This window comes from Arachis hypogaea, chromosome 20 (assembly GCF_003086295.3).
Source record: "Arachis hypogaea cultivar Tifrunner chromosome 20, arahy.Tifrunner.gnm2.J5K5, whole genome shotgun sequence".
In the NCBI taxonomy this organism is placed as follows: domain Eukaryota; kingdom Viridiplantae; phylum Streptophyta; class Magnoliopsida; order Fabales; family Fabaceae; genus Arachis; species Arachis hypogaea.
Window position 1 is genome coordinate 4,337,568 of NC_092055.1, and position 17,622 is coordinate 4,355,189.

General features: G+C 35.2%; 2 protein-coding genes across 2 annotated transcripts; both read left to right on the forward strand.

Annotated features, from left to right (window-relative positions):
* The first annotated feature begins 6,916 nt into the window (after window positions 1-6,916).
* Window positions 6,917-8,211, forward strand: LOC112784637 (dormancy-associated protein 1). Its single transcript, XM_025827919.2, has 3 exons — window positions 6,917-7,342; window positions 7,422-7,629; window positions 7,942-8,211. The coding sequence occupies exons 1-3, from the start codon at window positions 7,246-7,248 to the stop codon at window positions 7,976-7,978; spliced, it is 342 nt and encodes a 113-aa protein (XP_025683704.1). The 5' UTR covers window positions 6,917-7,245; the 3' UTR covers window positions 7,979-8,211.
* A 2,272-nt stretch (window positions 8,212-10,483) lies between these two features.
* LOC112782349 (glyoxysomal processing protease, glyoxysomal) lies at window positions 10,484-15,515 on the forward strand. Its single transcript, XM_025824702.3, has 13 exons — window positions 10,484-10,723; window positions 10,819-10,865; window positions 10,944-11,118; window positions 11,207-11,317; window positions 11,460-11,600; window positions 12,544-12,636; window positions 12,794-12,903; window positions 13,151-13,236; window positions 13,320-13,414; window positions 13,505-14,240; window positions 14,468-14,657; window positions 14,848-14,939; window positions 15,044-15,515. Exons 1-13 carry the CDS (start codon window positions 10,658-10,660, stop codon window positions 15,304-15,306), a joined length of 2,205 nt encoding a protein of 734 aa, XP_025680487.1. The 5' UTR covers window positions 10,484-10,657; the 3' UTR covers window positions 15,307-15,515.
* Window positions 15,516-17,622: the final 2,107 nt, after the last annotated feature.

The window sequence follows — 17,622 nt, forward strand, 5'->3', positions numbered from 1 at the left end:
AGCTTCTCCTCCAGGCCCTCCACAATCACGAACTCGCTGGGGTCCCACTCGGGTGCAAAATCTACAATGCGAGAAAACGATGACAATGGAATGCGAAATTCAATGACAGGGAAGGCTGGTTATGAAAACCGTAAATCGAAAACGATGGCTGGTAAATGGATAGCGTACCTATATCGACCTCTTCGAGATCATCGGTGACGAGCCCATGTTCGATGCTCCATTCGCCTGCCCCCCGCCTTGGTTTCGGGGACGGATACTTCCGAGGGCTTGCCGTCACGGGATTCGGTCCCAGGATCCATCTTGTGTAACGATGAAGGCTCTTAGCATTTCAATGGCTACTGCTAGACCGATTGTGTGAGGGCGTTAGTCGAAACGTTCCACTACGGGTGTGTTTGGTGGGACTCACGGGGTTATATATAAAATCTATCTCCACCTCATCAAGTGGAACGTCACACCTGCACAAATGGGCTCCACGTTGTTTGACTGATTGACGGAGCGACGGGAATCAATGTAGCTCTCTCTGTCCATCAGTTATCGAGCTCCAAGTCAAGTTACGAGATGTGGCCCCCAACTCACTCTGATGGTTCATCTGGCTAATTTTTCTTTAGGCACATATTTGATATTTAATTTACAACCAAAATGGTGAATAATAATAATAATAATAATAATAATAATAATAATAAATACACACTCCTGTGGAATAATAATAATAATAATAATAATAATAATAATAATAATAATAATAATAATAATAATAATAATAATGCACACAACTACAACATATATAATAACAACGCTAGTATTTAATGTTTAATAATAATAATAATAATAATAATAATAATAATAATAATAATAATAATAATAATAATAATAACGTGTGTTTGATTACAACGACATATAATAACAAGGATTTTCTGTTAACTAACATGGTGAAATGGTGTGAGGAGAAGAAGAAAATGAGAAAGGAGAACAAGACAGTAGTATTGTGTGAATTAGAAAATAATAGTTTTTTATATTATGTAACTTAAATTTATAATTTCGAAACGTCCTAAAAATTAAATAACTTATAAAATTTCTATATTTATATTTAAATAAATTTTTATTTTTAGATCATTTTATCAAATCTAGCATTAATTGAATAAATTGAAATCGTCCCTACTATATTAGGGATTAGGGTTGAACCGCTAGCTTATATAGCTCACATGATGTTTAAATGTGAATTTCTATTATAATAATATATTAGAAACTTAGTTATCTTAAGACTAAACTTTGTGGAAGGCACTCCAAGGATGGGTGTTGCAATCTAAAAACCCGTCTATGAAGTGGAGAATCGCACAAATTGTTACCGATCGCATCTTCTCTTCCATCGGGCTTGCCAAACATACGCTAAGTCACTTGGACTCGGGATTTAGTTTTCCGATTTAAATATCATGGTTTATAGATTGACACCTCTGTCTCTTCTGTGTTTATGGCCAACAGTCAACGGAATACGAACTACTGGTGAATCGTTGAATGTCAAGTGTTTAGGATTCCTCTTTACATCTCAAATGCATCGAGAGTTTATGGAACGAGGGATTTAAAAATGAGATAAATTAAAAGTTGTGATTTTTATACCTGGATTGGTTGTCATCATGAGTTTGTCCACGGTAGAGTTGGGCTTCAAGGCTGGTGTCTCCCCCTATCCTTCTCTTTCAAACGTCCATCAGGATGGCAGTTTCTCAGTATTTTCGATAAGTAAAAACTGTAAAAAAAAAAAAAACATCGTGTCTAGAGACAGAGAGAGGACTACCTCTTATGTGTTATTACTTTTAAATCTCATGCGTCCGTCAAACATTAGAATAGACGGATGAGATTACGTCATTAATAACTTATAAATATTTACAAGTAGACCACAACAAAAGTTAAATTACAATAAACCTCTAACTTTTAGGGTTAACATTGTTTCTTTTAGGGTCCAGTGCTCATCTTATTGGGTTACGCATAGGGGTATGGTGATTACAGTTCAGGTTTCATGGCTGACGGCCCAAAGGGTATAGCTTCAACAGTACAAGCTATGAGTGTGTCGGTCGATTACATTTATACAGACGGATGTTTGCGCAGATATTCATGAAGGTAGAGCCTCACGATCGCATGGGCAATTAATTGGAGTTTAGATTTCTGGCATCAGCGCTTACTACGATAAAGGTTTTCGGCAACATGGGACTTCTTCAAGTGTTTAGGGTCAATGCCTACCAACCAAAAAATTCTGGGATTTAGGGCTGACAGTTTAAATTTCGGTCCACATGTTGTTTTCTTCCAGTTTCTGGTGCTTAGTCTTCATGGATTACGCCTAAAGGTGTAGTTACTAATGTTCGGGTTTCATGGTTAAGGCATCCAATAGTTCGGGGCCAGGGTGTTGTTTAGTGTGTATCGGTATATTAGAGTAATATAGTCTCTAATTTTGTTATTATTTCAAAATTATTAACAATTTATTTTTGATGATATCACCCATTTCTATGATACATAAATGATTTTTTCCATTATCATTCTTTTTACCCATACAAGTATTCCTGTCTCACATTCACTATTATTTTAATAGTAAACCTCTCTCGTTAGGGATGATATTGAAACTTAAATTTCGATATATATATATATTAATTATAGCATATTATAACACAATACTCATATATGTAACATATTACATATTAATATAACATATTATCACATGTTATATAAAAATGTAACATAATATATTATATATACATATATATAAATATAGATAGATATTTATGGTATCCTATATATATATAACACATTATAGCATATTATAACACAATACTCATATATGTAACATATTACATACTAATATAACATAATATATTATATATACGTATATATAAATATAGATAGATATTTATGGTATCCTAAATAATATTATTGTATACATGTGTTGTTACACTCGGACCCGGCTCTCAAGTCATAGCAATTGAAAGAAAAAAAAATCCACCAGAAACGAGCCTGGTGGTTCTGATCTTCTTGGACTTCCCCTTGGCCATGACCCAAGAAAAATTAAAGGAAGGACATGTTGGAAGTTTTCTTCGCATGCATCAGCTGAAATTACTTGCAGCCCTCATTTTTCAAAACCATAACACCCTTACCCCTTCGTCGTTTTGCATTCAACCACCAACACCTCTTTCGGAAGACTCCCGTACAAAGTTTCCTCAGTCTAGACACAGCCACCAAGACAAGCCAGGTAATCCATCCCGAATCCTTTGCTCCGCTTCGATTTAGACCGTCTGTTGGTTGCTTCATGGAATCTCGCTATCTAACTGTGTGAAACTAATATCATCAACTACCGAGTTTGTCAGTACATGTTGCATGTTTTTTCCTGAAAAAAAAATATTATGTTTCCTTGCATCGTCACTCTTGTTACATGGAGCTTTTGCTTCGTCGGTAGGGAAAACCCTAACCAGTCTTATTGGTGTTATTCCTTCCTGGGGGTGCACTGTTTGTTGAATACTTACCTTGCCTCCACTATTCTGCGCTAGCTACTTTCTCTGCATGTTTCATTTAACTGCAATCTTGACGATTTTTTTTATCATTCCTTGGTCCCATGACGAGCTTGCCTGTTTGCTTTACTTCGCGATTCTTGTGTAGAACCACTAAGTTGTACTCGTAGAAAGATGACTCAGTCCAGAACCCCTTGATTTACGCTATAAAGCTTTTGTGCATGTTTCTGTTGTTCACTTCCATTTTTTCCTTTCTCAGATGAAACCCTAAACCCTAACGATGTTTTCAATTCGTTCAATTTTTTTTCGCATGCTGTGAAAGTGTTTATCTATTTGAAAATCCAATAACGGGACTCTACTATTGTGTGTTGTTGTTTGATATACTATTTCACCCTAGTTACATTACGACTATCAAGGTTGTTATTTGTTCTGTATTAGGTTAACATGTCTTCATCCAGGAACAAGGGCAAGCGACCTGCAACAGACGCTCAATGAAATTAGCAACAACTGCGACTGCATTTTCTGAAGCCAATAATAAGGCCCGCCTACTTCAAACTGGTAAGCCACCTTTCCTGACATGTACATCAAAAGACACCCACCGTTATTACTTCCTGAATGATCAATGTGTTAACCACACTTGCCTATTCTTTTGCAAGCCCTCCCGATCGGTCCAGACAAACTCCCAAACCGGACCCCCTACATAAACCTGCTAGTCCCTGACGAAAGGAGTATTGGGCATCGGTGCTTCTGGAAAGAACAGCAAAATGGCAGCATCGCATTGACCTGAGGTTGGCCAGAGTTCTCCCAGACGTACGGAATAAATATAGACTCCATGCTTCTTTTCAAACACAAGGGGAACTCTGATTTTCAAGTACGTATCTTCGACTTCGGTGGCCGCGAAAACACATACCAGCCCCGACCGTTGGAGGAACCGCTGTACAAAGAGAAAGGTACTTACCAGCGTGCCCGCTGTCTCAACAATCCTTCCTCAGACAAGGCGAAGGTGATAGCAGAAATGCACAAGACCAAATGACCCTTCTTTGTCATGGACCTCACTAGCCGCGTCTTGTCCTCCCACCTGTTGGTAAGGCAACTTAAATACAACCTGTTCCTTAAATACAATTCTCCCACCCTTGTTTACCTGCACCAATTCATTTTCTTGTACGTTTCTTCATCAATAAGTTTCTCTCTGTTAATGATCTGTTGCTATGTTACAATCAGCCAAATGTTCCTCATCTGAGCCATTTCACTGGTCAGAGGCACACACTCATCCTATCACACAGACACATTGAGGTTGAGAGTACTTACACTAGATTTAGTGGCAGGCAAGACGGTAGCTTCGGGGTTATTTTCGGAGGCTGGGCACACTTTGCTAGCCTGTGCAAATTCGAGCCCGGAGGTGTAGAGATCTTCGAGGTCATGTCAACTGAGCCAGTCACAATACTGCAGGTCCGATGGAGCAACAAAGCTGCAAGCTCCTGAATCTTGCTATCCTTATGTTATTAATCAAACTTGTATTTTGTGGATTATCTTTGTGTATTACTTTTTGAGAATTCCGTTACCTGATATACTGATTCCTGCTCAAAGAATAGACCATGTTTCTTGATACACCTACTATTAACCACCTACGGCAGGGGCATTGTTTGCGTACAATGTTCATAACTGCTGCTACGACCTAAATTGCATCCCAACTTGCTCACCCAAACTGAATTCCGTTAGCAACATACTTCTACTTACATTACACTTGCTAGTGCTGTTTCACTTCAGTGGGTTTCTCCATTGTTAATTCTCTGCATTCTATGTCCTTTAACTTTTGGTGTAATTACAACGACTTAATAAGGACAGTCAAATATTTCTCATACACCAACTCCCAAATTAAGATTAATCTTGAAATCAGTTGCGATTTAATATCACAACATTTGCATCTGCATAAAAAATTTTCGGATACATGTCCAATTGCCCATGTAGAAGTGCTACTTGACCGGTTGTATCGGAGGGTTGGGATACCATTTTTTTAGACATAAGGGTTGGGATAACATTATTAACGTGTGGAATAGTATTCGGTTCTTTTTCTTTGACAGGAGTCTAAGCCCATTACGACGATCCAACCAAAATTCAACAACTTTCCCATCCCCAAACAATTTCTCCTCCTCCATGCGGGTCTTGTATCTTCGTCTCCACCTTCATTGCCGCTGTCCATTACCATTGTCTTCCGAACTTCTTCTTCGAAACACCGTTTTGCGCGATCGCGTCCTCATAATTTCGCTGTGTCTTCGAAACGGCTGTGTCCTGTCTCCCAATATCTGCAACGCTCACTAGGTTCTGTCGCCGCTCTATATTAGACCGTCAAACACCTCCGCCATTCAATCTCCCATCCTCGAACCCTCTCAGCGGCATCGAGTTTCGTCGCTGGGCATACGAAGCCCTCCCTAAGTGGCCGGCATTACGCCGATCTCACCTCACCAAATCTCGTCTCAATTTCATCACCGCCATGTGAATGATGACTATTGGAACGTCGGTGATAATTATGTGTGTTTTTTTGGGGTTTGGGTCAAGTTTCTTACGGTTTTGCGGGGGGGGGGGGGTGGTGGGGAGGGGATGACGGTAGCCCACAATCCAAATATCATAATCAACAAAAAAAGTTAACCCATTTTGTCCAAAAATCTAATAAACCGTCTCTTAACACTCAAATCGAACCAGACCAAGTTGAACCAGTTTGCAATTTTATCAAACTTTGGATCAAATACATAATTTTCAATAAATGCCGTACGGATGCCATCCTAGTCATTGAAATGACATCTTTCCATATGGTCCACCAAGGTCCAAAAAATACTTTTCCCACCAAAGACAAAGCCTTCATTTCAATATATTTGTCGAAAGTTCACAAAAATTACATGTAAAATAACTGTTATTTTAATAGTAAGATAATATCAATATATTTTTACAAATATTATAATAATAATCAAACAACTTATTACAAGTATTTGTGGACAATTGTCTACATATAAATATTAATACTTTCAAAATATTTTGATATATTTTTCTAACTTTTGATACTATATCTTATTTTTGGTTGTCATATTAATATTTTCAAATTAAGATAGAATATTTTTTTGGACGGGAAATTAAGTCACATTCATAGAATGAATAGTGTAATGGATTGGCCCAAAGAAATCTCCAAGCAGCTCAACAGAAATGAAACTTGGAGGCCCAATTCTCAGTAACCAATCCCCCTCCTTATTGAAGTCCATTATCAGCTATTCAACGAGCCTCTTCCGGAGCCCAGTTATGCCTAATTCACAATACCTATCCATATGTTTGATCCAATTTCATAACTTTCGATTTTCACGGAAAAAAAAAAACTAAAAAAAATAAAAATAGAAAACCTTCTATTCCAATCTAAAATTAAAAAGAAAATATGATGATAAGGAATGGGGTCCCACAAATTGACACATGGCTCTGAAGAGTGAAGATATTATTCATTGACCAAGTCTTGAGTGTTCATCCTTATCCATCTCCCCTTCGTCCACTTTTCAATTTCTGGCTTTTTCCACTTCCTTCGATTCACTATTGCCACTGACGTTATCACACCATCAAAATCAAAATTATGTTACACTTGGAACCATCATAACACTTCAGAGATATTTTAAGCATTGGATCACTCTCTAATCTCTCTCTATATATACTGAGCATCAACAAACACAGAGAATCCCCATTCATTATCGTTTTTGTTGAAACATATAGGAAGCAAATTAAAATGGTTCTGCTAGAGAAGCTCTGGGATGATGTTGTAGCTGGGCCTCAACCTGATCGTGGGCTTGGTAGGCTCAGGAAGATCACCACCGGCATCAAAGGTATCATCGCTATGAATAATAATAAGATATGTAGTTTTGTATGATATGATGTTACATATACAAATATATGATTGATCAGATGAAGGAGATGGAAGCAGCTTCAAGAGGAGCACGTCGATGCCGACGACCCCACCAACCCCGGGGACGCCAACGTCACCGGGGTCGGCGCGTAAGGCAGATAACGTGTGGAGGAGCGTGTTCCACCCAGGGAGTAACTCTGCCACCAAGAGCATTGGTGCTCAGATGTTTGACAAACCACTCCCCAATTCTCCCACTGTCTATGATTGGTACTTAGCTTCTTAATTAAACACTTTGCAATGATAGGGATAATAAACATTTCATCCCAAAAACTTAAACTGATTTTAGAATTTACTAAAGATCGAACTCTTGACTTTTCGGATCTCGAGTTCTAATACTATGGTATGATACCACTAATCTCAAAAATTTCAGGTGATAGAAAAAAATAACACTAATGATTATATTTCTAATACTTTTTTAAATCCTCATTGTTCACATTATACAATGGAAATACAAATATTCCATTGGCTCCCAATATTTTCTCTAACCATATATAACCACTTGCATGTATGTGATGGCAGGCTCTACAGCGGCGAGTCAAGGAGCAAGCACCGCTAAGTGCAGTGCATGAAATGTAAATACTCTCCTCATATTATAATTATAATAAAATTAGCAACTGAAATGTAAAAGAAGATTAATTATTATTAGTATGCTCTAATTTGGGCAATGACTTTTTTGTTTTTGTTTTTTATTTTGATTTTTCCTCTGGGATAAATCATAAGTATAATCGATTATGTAGTTAATATTATGTTATATATTAAGATGAATAAAAGTGTGGTACTACTTTGTTATTTTCTTTTTGGGGCTAAAAATCATATCATCTAGAAGAGGTGAAAGAGATAAGGAGCCTATTATCATTACATTATTGTGGATTTGCAGAACCTTCCCGATAAATAATAAGTCATTTCGTCACAATATTTACATGGTACGAATTTAATTTGGTGGCTCTCCAAATCATCATAATTTAGTTTACAAGTTTTGGGCCATAGGTGCCTCTTTTTTCCAAGTTAATGAGGTAAACGAGAGTCATCATCATCATACGCATTTGTATTTGACTTAGTCTTCGAGCTAAACTTTATTGAAGGGTAATCAATTCAAGAAAACTTATAGCCGGGTGATGAGACTATAATTGAATGAATTTGCGGGTTGATTTTTGAAAGGGTTAAAACCTGGAGAATCAATTTTACATCATTTATTTATAATAAGATTATATAATTTAATATTCATAAGAAGTAGATATTAAATATGTCTTAATATTATGCAAAATATTTTTGTCTCATCGTCACTGACAAAAATAAAAACAAAAACAAATTTGGAACTATGTCCCTATATCAACCTGTGTGGGCCGGGTTCCAGAGTCTCAAATTACTGAAATTAGAGTATTAGAATTAGAATATTGATTCATTCAAAAAAAAAGAATTAGAATATTGATGTGTTTTTGACTTTTGTTCGCTTAAATAATGTTATCTTCACTTCTGGCTGACATTTTAGAAACGAACCAAGCAATTTCCAACAAATAAAATAACAAGATTACATTAGATATAAATCTAATTGTGAATATATATATAGCCGATAATTCAAAGCACAGACTAATAAGAATATAAGATGCAAATTATTTGAGCATGATCTATATTATCGTAGTGTGCAACTGGTTATCTATTATTTATATATAGCAGCAACCATAGTTAAACAGCAAACAACTTTTCTTACCTCCATTAATATAACTTTGGGTCAATGCAAATTTATAGAGGAGCCCTATGCTAAAAGCTAGAAGACTACTCTTAAAACTGTGTTTGAAACATGATGAAGCTGCTGTATTAGTCCTACTCATTTTGGGTGGCGGTGATAACTAAATTCTTTTGTATTGAATTTTGTATTTTCTTTTCAAAGGATATGAGTATTGGATATATTAGAAATATTTTCCATCATATGGATTCCCTTAATTTCTTGAATGAAAAATTTCATACAATTTTTAAAAGAAAAAATATAGTGTACTAATAATAATTAATATTAAAAACACTTCTACTAAAAAATACATGTATAAAAAGACATATTCAAGAGATATATTTGCAAAAACACTTCTATTAGTCAGGGCTGCATACAGATCGAATCGGATCGGATACGATATCCGCATTTTTGTAGGCCGGATCCGATCTGTATACTTGCGGATCGGATCGGATTGGATATCGGGTATATCCGCTAATTCAAAAAACTATTTTAAGATTCTGTTTTGCTGTTTTTACAAAAAAATATCTAGAAAATTCATTTTTTATCTGTTTAAGCCTATTTACTCCTAAAATATTATCAATAATAATTCTTTTGAATAACAAAAACAAAATAATAACACAAGCTTTAAGTTTAATTATTCTAAGTTGAAGTACAACATAAAAAATTAAAAACAAAATATCATAAAATTCATAAAATAACACACTAAAATTCATATAACATTAGGGTTTACTTTCTTAAACTATGCTATTTATATGTGATGTGTAGATATGCAGACCGGATCCGCAGATATCATTGCCAAATCCGCAATCCGATCATACTATAGTGCGGATCGGATCCGATCCGATGGCTATGTGGATCAGATAATATCCGCAAAATTCAGATCGGATGCGGATAATTACCGCGGATATTATCTGATCTATATGCAGCCCTACCATTAGATACAGTCATAAAAAAAAATAGGAAAAGTCTAGGGGCCAGCAACTTTATTAAATTCTGGCCAGTAATCAACAAAAAAAAAGTGAGTCATTGGATGAAATTTCACACCAATCTCACACCATTAAAATCATCATTGATGGTTATTTGATGGCTACAAATTACAAAAGTTACTAGCCCCTAACATTCCTCAAAAAAATATTTCTATTAGACACATCTACAAAAAGACTTCTATTAAACACAACCATAAACAAAAATTAACAGAAATTAGTAAAATCAATTATGCAACAAAATTATTTTTAAAAAGTAATAATTAAAAAATAAAGATTAAAATTTAATATAAATTAATAATTAAAAATAATAATTTAATTAAATTTATCAATTATCTAATAATTTTCAACTATCATATCATACTATAAAAATAATTCATATTGACATTCACATTCACACATGTAAATCTGTAATTCAATTACGCGGTGCCTAGGAAAACGTAGAAAGGAGGACGCACTCAATCTCTTGTTATCCTCAGTCTCTAATGGTAGCTTAGCTTCCTTCGAATCAATTCAAGTCTTCCAAATGGGTGTGTCGGAGGTCGTTGATTTTGCCCGCAACTTCGCGGTTATGCTCAGAGTTCGCGGTCCCGTCAGTCTTACTCTCTTTCTCTCTTCTCAAACCCCGCCCCTTATTGTATTTTTCATCATGAGGATCACTCCCGTTCCAATTTTTATTTTTTGCAGGACCCAAAAGGGATGAAGATGAGAAGACACGCTTTTCATCAATACCGGTTTGTTTTCCCCCCGAAAGTTTGTGTATTTATGGGGTTTTCTCTATCTTAATTGCTCTGTGTATGTTGTATGTGTAGTTCTGGAGAAACAACTCTATCAGCTTCAGGGATGCTTGTACCTCATACCCTCTTTGATGCTCAAGTAGCTACCACTCTCTATGGCCAGAATTCTGAGGATACGGTATTGGTTGTCACTGTTGCATCAGTTCTTGAGCCTTTTCTATCTCCTCACCACAGACACAACATTCCTCAGGTTGCTGTTCATCAAAATTGTTACTTTATTATATTTGCTTTGCTGGGTGTGTGTTAAAAGTTAAGACTTTATTTTTTATGCTGTTCAGGGTAGGCCTGAGTTGATTTCTGGTGTTCAGATCGATGTTATGACTGAAAAAACCGATGAAAAATCGAGTCAACCAACTCCCTGTTGGATTGTGGCCCAGCTTCTGTCATTAGTAGGCATTCTGAACTTTCCTACTTTGTTCCATTTTATTGACTTGAGTTTTGTAACATGTTCATCCCTGTGAGTGTGTTTAGTCTAATCCCTAAGGCACTAATTTGTTGGTCCAATGCTAATTAGATTTATTAATTATGCAGATTGATGTTCCCGCTTCGGCCCTTTGTCTCCAGTCACTTATAGAAGCATCTTCGGGCTTGCCTGAGCATGAATGGGAGGTTGGTTGGTCCTTGGCATCATATAATGAACCTCAACCATCGAAAGATTTCATTCAAACTCAGGTTGGCTATCTTTGTTCTTTATGGATGTGCTTCTGCAATAATCTGTTTATGTTAAAGAATGTCACAGGAAGTATGATCCAAATGCCTTGAGGAAAGTGCATTTCTGCATTCATAAATCTGATGACTTGTATGTCGCTTGTCTAAATTAAATAGCTAAACTTCGAATTAAATTGTAGCATGTGTTTGTCTATTGCTTCTGGGAGTAAACAGTCAATTTAAACACCTGGAAAGTTTTGCTCGTCGGTCTGCAACTTCAAGGCACCATAATGTGAATTATTATTCTAGGGCATGAGATCAAAGAATGATGATCCTTCCATGACTTAAGCAGGTATTAGCTGAATTTTATTGAAACTTTTATCTTCAGTGGATTTCAAAGGGACCACTTGCTTAAGCTTAGAAATGGCCTTAATATTTGTAGATTGATTGTCATAAGATGAAAATGGGTAGGGAAAAAAGTGAGCTTTGGTGGCCTGTACTTTTGACCACAATCACAACTTAGGCCCTAGCTTATCATGCTTCTTCCATATCTCCATTTTTGTTCTTTCTTCATTTTCTTCCTTAACGTGATTGATAAATTATTTGGATTTTATATTACTTTTTAGTATAGATGATGACTAATGGAAGTGTTAGAAAGTTATGCCTTGGCAGATATGTTTTATTCTTTTTTTTTCATGTGATGACAGGTATGTTTGATGACATAATATCTTTTTGATTGGGTTTTATCGTAGATTAATCATGTAATATCCATCCATATTAAGATCATATAATATTTTGTTTGTTCATTGGCTAATGAAACTGCAGTCATGAAAAATTGTTTCTACTAGTCCATGTGTGTATAACTTATCAAAGTTTCTATCTTCTTCCAAATTATATGTGGGAATAACATCTCTACGATAAGCAGTCCTTTTGGACAGAGTCTGATAAATGATCTGTTGAATGACAGGGAAGATCAGCAGTGGAAAGATCTAGTAATGCAAATCTTATACACAAAGCATTGACTAGAATTGCCATTCTAAGTGTTCCATTATCTTTCAAGGTATCTTTCTGAACTTTTGCTTTTCTCCAGTCAGATCTTGTTGCAAATAGGGATAAGATAGGCTAAAGATTAGACAAAGAATGATTTTCATCCTACTGGCGTTCTTTGTTTCTCTGTTGAGACTCATGAGCATGAATGGTTTATGGTTGTAATATAGGACTTGCTAGAGACTAAAGTATCATCATCATCTATGAATAAAAGGGGTGATTTTCTTCTGGCAGTTGGCTCTCCTTTTGGGGTCCTGTCACCTGCTCACTTCTTTAACAGGTATTATTCTTTTGTTTATCTAAAAGAAGGAAAGGAAGATTGAAATGGTTATACACTTCTTTCATTGTGAATTTGTTTAAAACCCTGATGTAACATGAATTTCTGTGAACTTTCAGTATCAACTATGTGAATTTTTTTTAAGTTGTACAGGCAGCTATTTTGCCTCAAATGCTGTGGTGAAGTAGGTATCAAAGTTTGACATATTTGTGTCATTCTGTCCATTAATTTGGTTGCTTGATTGAATCAGTATATCAGTAGGATGCATTGCAAACTGCTATCCTCCTAATTCGTCAGATGGATCATTGCTGATGGTTGACGTTCGCAGTCTTCCTGGTGTGAGCGATTTCTCTATTACATAATCAATTTATCATTTATGTGATTGATTCTGGCTCTTGTTTTGACATGCTGTCTGCCAGGAATGGAAGGCAGCCCGGTTTTCAGTGAGCATGCATGTCTTACTGGTATCCTGATTAGACCATTGAGGCAGAATACAAGCGGTGCGGAAATCCAGGTGCCTCAGATATGTTCTCCTCTTTTCCTGCATTATCTAAACCTTCTCAAAGTTAAACTCATCATGTGAAACACTAGTTTTTGGTAACAGCTGGTGATTCCATGGGAAGCCATTGTGAGAGCGTCGAGTGGGTTGCTGCAGATGTGGCCTCAGAACACAATGGAAGGGTCATACAATCAGCAGGCGAGTTCTTATGTTGAAGGCAAGGCGCCTTTTCTTGATACTATCAAGTTAAGCGTAATGTCTGGTAATGAACACGAGCCTTTAAGTTACGGTTGCTCCTCACCATTACTGATTGAGAAGGCAATGGCTTCTATCTGTCTCGTTACTGTTGGTGATGGCATATGGGCATCCGGTGTTTTGCTAAACAGTCAAGGTCTCATACTTACGAATGCCCACCTGTTGGAACCATGGAGATTTAGCAAAACACATGCAAGTGGTGAAGGATATGGAACTAGCTCAGAAAGACTTCCTTTCATGCTAAAGGGAGCTACGTCTTTTTGCAATGGAATTGAGTGCAATCAAGAGAGTCAAAGTTCGCCTATGATTCTTTATCCTTTTGCTACTAATGAACAGGGGAAATATCATAAGTTGAATCCAACCTACTACAACCATATAAACTTACGTGTTCGCCTTGATCATGTCACACCTTCGTTATGGTGCGATGCTAAAGTACTATATGTCTGTAAAGGACCGTGGGATGTTGCTTTACTGCAGCTCAAATCTGTTCCAGATAAACTTTCCCCCATTGTAATGGATTTTTCCCGGCCAACCACAGGATCAAAGGCATATGTCATTGGACATGGACTATTTGGCCCTAAACACGGTATGAACTTGCGATAAATGTAAAAAGGGTTTATCATGCTATCCTTGCCTTCTGCATAAAATTTTTTTTCATTGTATTTGTATATGATTATTTATTGCTGGGTTGATCAGTTCGAAAAATGCGATGATGATGTACCTATTTTTACTTTTATAGGGAATTGGTTCAATTACTATGGATTCTCTTTTTATTTTCTGTGTTTAACCTAGAAAGTCATCTATTTTTATTAGGGTTCTTCCCATCTGTTTGCTCTGGTGTGGTAGCAAAAGTAGTTGAAGCAAAGACTCCACAATCATATCAATCCATTCACACGCATGAGCAGTTCTCAGCAATGCTTGAAACAACGGCTGCTGTTCATCCTGGTGCTAGTGGTGGTGCTGTTATTAATTCAGATGGTCACATGATTGGCCTAGTTACAAGGTAATACAACAAAGTTTACTTGCGTATAAAAGTTAATCCATGTTAGTTCAATTGGTAGACATTTGTTACTTCAATTTTATTCATTGGTTTCAATTATTTTTCTTGCATAATATGGACTTTTCGTCTTGTGATTCAATTTTCTTTATTGTTACCGAATGATTGTGTATAAAACTTTACCATTTTGACACAGCAATGCAAGGCATGGTGGAGGTGCTGTAATACCAAATCTTAACTTTAGCATCCCATGTGCAGCTTTGGCACCCATTTTCAAGTTCTCAAAAGGTTTGCTTATAAAATCATTTGTTAATGCAAAAGTTCAAATTTTTATTTATTTACTTTGTCTCAAATTGTAGTCTGGCATCTTATGATATGATCCTACATTGCAGATATGCAGAATTTATCAGTTCTTCGGATTCTAGACGAACCGAATGAATACCTTTCATCCGTATGGGCGTTGATGCGACCATCAACTCCTAAGCACCATCCGATTCCCGGTCCACCTCAGTCTCTCATAGACAAGAAAAGCAAAGACGAGAAAGGTTCTCGGTTCGCTAAGTTTATTGCTGAAAGAAAGGACATTTTCAGTGGCTCTTCTCAAGTTGGAAAGAGGGGGGTTCTCCCTAAGGAAGTTGTTCCTAGTAAGTTATGACCTCTGAGGAACTGGTGAGATGAGAATATCTAGAGCATAGTGGGATTAATGTTAAGAGTGAACTTCCTTGTGATCTTACAGGTTTCCAACTGGTTTGTGAGAAATGAAAATCAAGGAAATAAATCTTTTAAAGTCTGAATAAGAATGCTTGTAATGTCAATTGCTTGGAAATAAATCAAGGAAATAAATTTGAAAGATTAGTATATCAATTGCTCTCAGAATCTTTTTTAGTGTATACAACACACACACACACACTTGTTATGATTATGAATATGAATATGTGCGATTACTACTACTATTAGAGGCATGATGCTTTCACAATCACCTTTTAAAACTTCCCTATCTGACCCAACAACTTGATTCACATGCCAATTTTTCATCGTCACTCTTGTTTTATTCAATAGATTTTATTTCATTTCATATTTTCTTTGATACGATAAGATAACTCGTATAATATAAGTTCAATAAACTCATAGATATACAACGGGAAAGAAAGAGACAAAAAGTTTAATTATTGAGATTGGTCACTTCTTAGACTTTGTCTAAAAACAGCAATTTCACCAACCATAACTTACCCAATTTCATTGAAGCATCTTGCAAATTATTGAGATTGGTCAAAGAACTTAGAAGGGGCCAGGGCCTTTGATAGTAACCTTCCCTATCCGGCTATCCCCTATGTAATTTAATTAATTTGATGATATGAAATTATGAGCATGGAATGATAAATCATAGAGTTAATTGGTTTGTACAAAAGAAAACAAAACAAAAGTGGATGACCCTTCAACTAATTAAAGGTAATTTGGAAATGCATGGATATAGAATAGAGGTGTGGACGTATCATCAATGAGGTGTGCTTCTGTGCATACAAGCCCACGTGAGCACTGATCACTCATTAATCATTTCTCATTTCATCACTTCACTCATTCACATTGACATTGACTTTACACATTTTTATTTTTACCTTATGTCGGCCAATTATCATAGATAATTTCATGTAAATCACTTGCGCTATGTATATTTTTCGCAAATTTTTTTTCGTGTGAGAAAGAGACGTGTATCACAGAACAGTACAAGAAGAGAAGTGTTTTATGTTGTTATGGGTTATACAAATCAGTATCTCTGATTTTTTTGTATTATTTTGTTTTTTTAAACAAACCATCATAAATCGAACAGTTCGATTTGTGGTTTAAAAAATAAAAAAAAATTAATGTTAAAATCGGACCTTCCAATTTGATAATCACATTTTTTATACAAAAAACTCACATGGTCCAAGTTCTTCACACTGAAATTGAGTAAAAGCTGTCCCACATATTAGTGTAGCACCCCAAAAACCCATAATCATCCACAACACAAACTAAATTTCCATAACAAAAAAAATGAGCCTATATTTTCAGAGAGGAAAAAAAAATACAAAACTAAAAAGCTTTTATACTTAAATTCAGCTCTAAAAGATTTTACTTTTTAATATATTTTATTTATTAAAGTTTTTAAAAATACTTTTGTCAAATAAATTGGTTTTTCCTTCACTTTCAATCAAATTTTGAATATATGTATTAAGTAAATAACTAAATAAGTATGTAACAAATTTTATTATAAGACAATTAAATCTTTAAAAAATATCACTATAAAATAAATTAATTCCCATTCAACATGACAAAGGGACTAATATGTCCAATGATAATAATTTTTAAGATTTTTTAAAAAATAAATTTATCAGAGACCAAAATATCCAATTTAAATCTTTTAAATACCAATTTGAGTATTTATTCTTTTTTAAATGCATATTTGGATTGATTTAAATAAATTTTAAATTGGACATTTAAAAGTTCAAGCTTTTTTTTATTATTTTGAAAGAATTTATTTTTCATGTATTGTTATCATAAAAGAATTTTACATAGAATCATGTATTATTATGTTAGTAAAAATAACAAATTTTTAAATTTATTATTTAAAAATTTATCTAAATATATAAATCTAATTAGATGATTGTATAAAATTTTTTAGATTGATTAATACATCAAAATTAAACCCATTTCAAAAATCTTTAAGAATTAGTCTCAGTTGCAAAAGACCAATCTATCTCAAATACTTGTAAAATACTAAAAGATTATTGTGACCAATATATGTAATCTAAAAGTCTTTAAAACCAATTTGAGTATTTAATCTTTTTTAATACCAAATATGATTAACCATAAATAAATTATTTGTCAAACATGCTTATTACTTATTAGAAATAAAGGTGGCAAAGGGGTGTATTATTAGAATATACAACATTATTATTAGAATGCATGCCACATAATTTGGATATGTAAGACT

What these genes read in the sequence shown, in the direction of transcription:
- LOC112784637 (XM_025827919.2), top strand. Translation starts at nt 7,246, where the DNA reads ATGGTTCTGCTAGAGAAGCTCTGGGATGATGTTGTAGCTGGGCCTCAA. An exon ending in GATCACCACCGGCATCAAAG is followed by an intron (nt 7,343 to 7,421) that starts GTATCATCGCTA and finishes ATGATTGATCAG; the next exon opens with ATGAAGGAGATGGAAGCAGC. An exon ending in TCTCCCACTGTCTATGATTG is followed by an intron (nt 7,630 to 7,941) that starts GTACTTAGCTTC and finishes ATGTGATGGCAG; the next exon opens with GCTCTACAGCGGCGAGTCAA.
- LOC112782349 (XM_025824702.3), top strand. Translation starts at nt 10,658, where the DNA reads ATGGGTGTGTCGGAGGTCGTTGATTTTGCCCGCAACTTCGCGGTTATG. An exon ending in TGCTCAGAGTTCGCGGTCCC is followed by an intron (nt 10,724 to 10,818) that starts GTCAGTCTTACT and finishes TATTTTTTGCAG; the next exon opens with GACCCAAAAGGGATGAAGAT. An exon ending in CAAGCGGTGCGGAAATCCAG is followed by an intron (nt 13,415 to 13,504) that starts GTGCCTCAGATA and finishes TTTTGGTAACAG; the next exon opens with CTGGTGATTCCATGGGAAGC.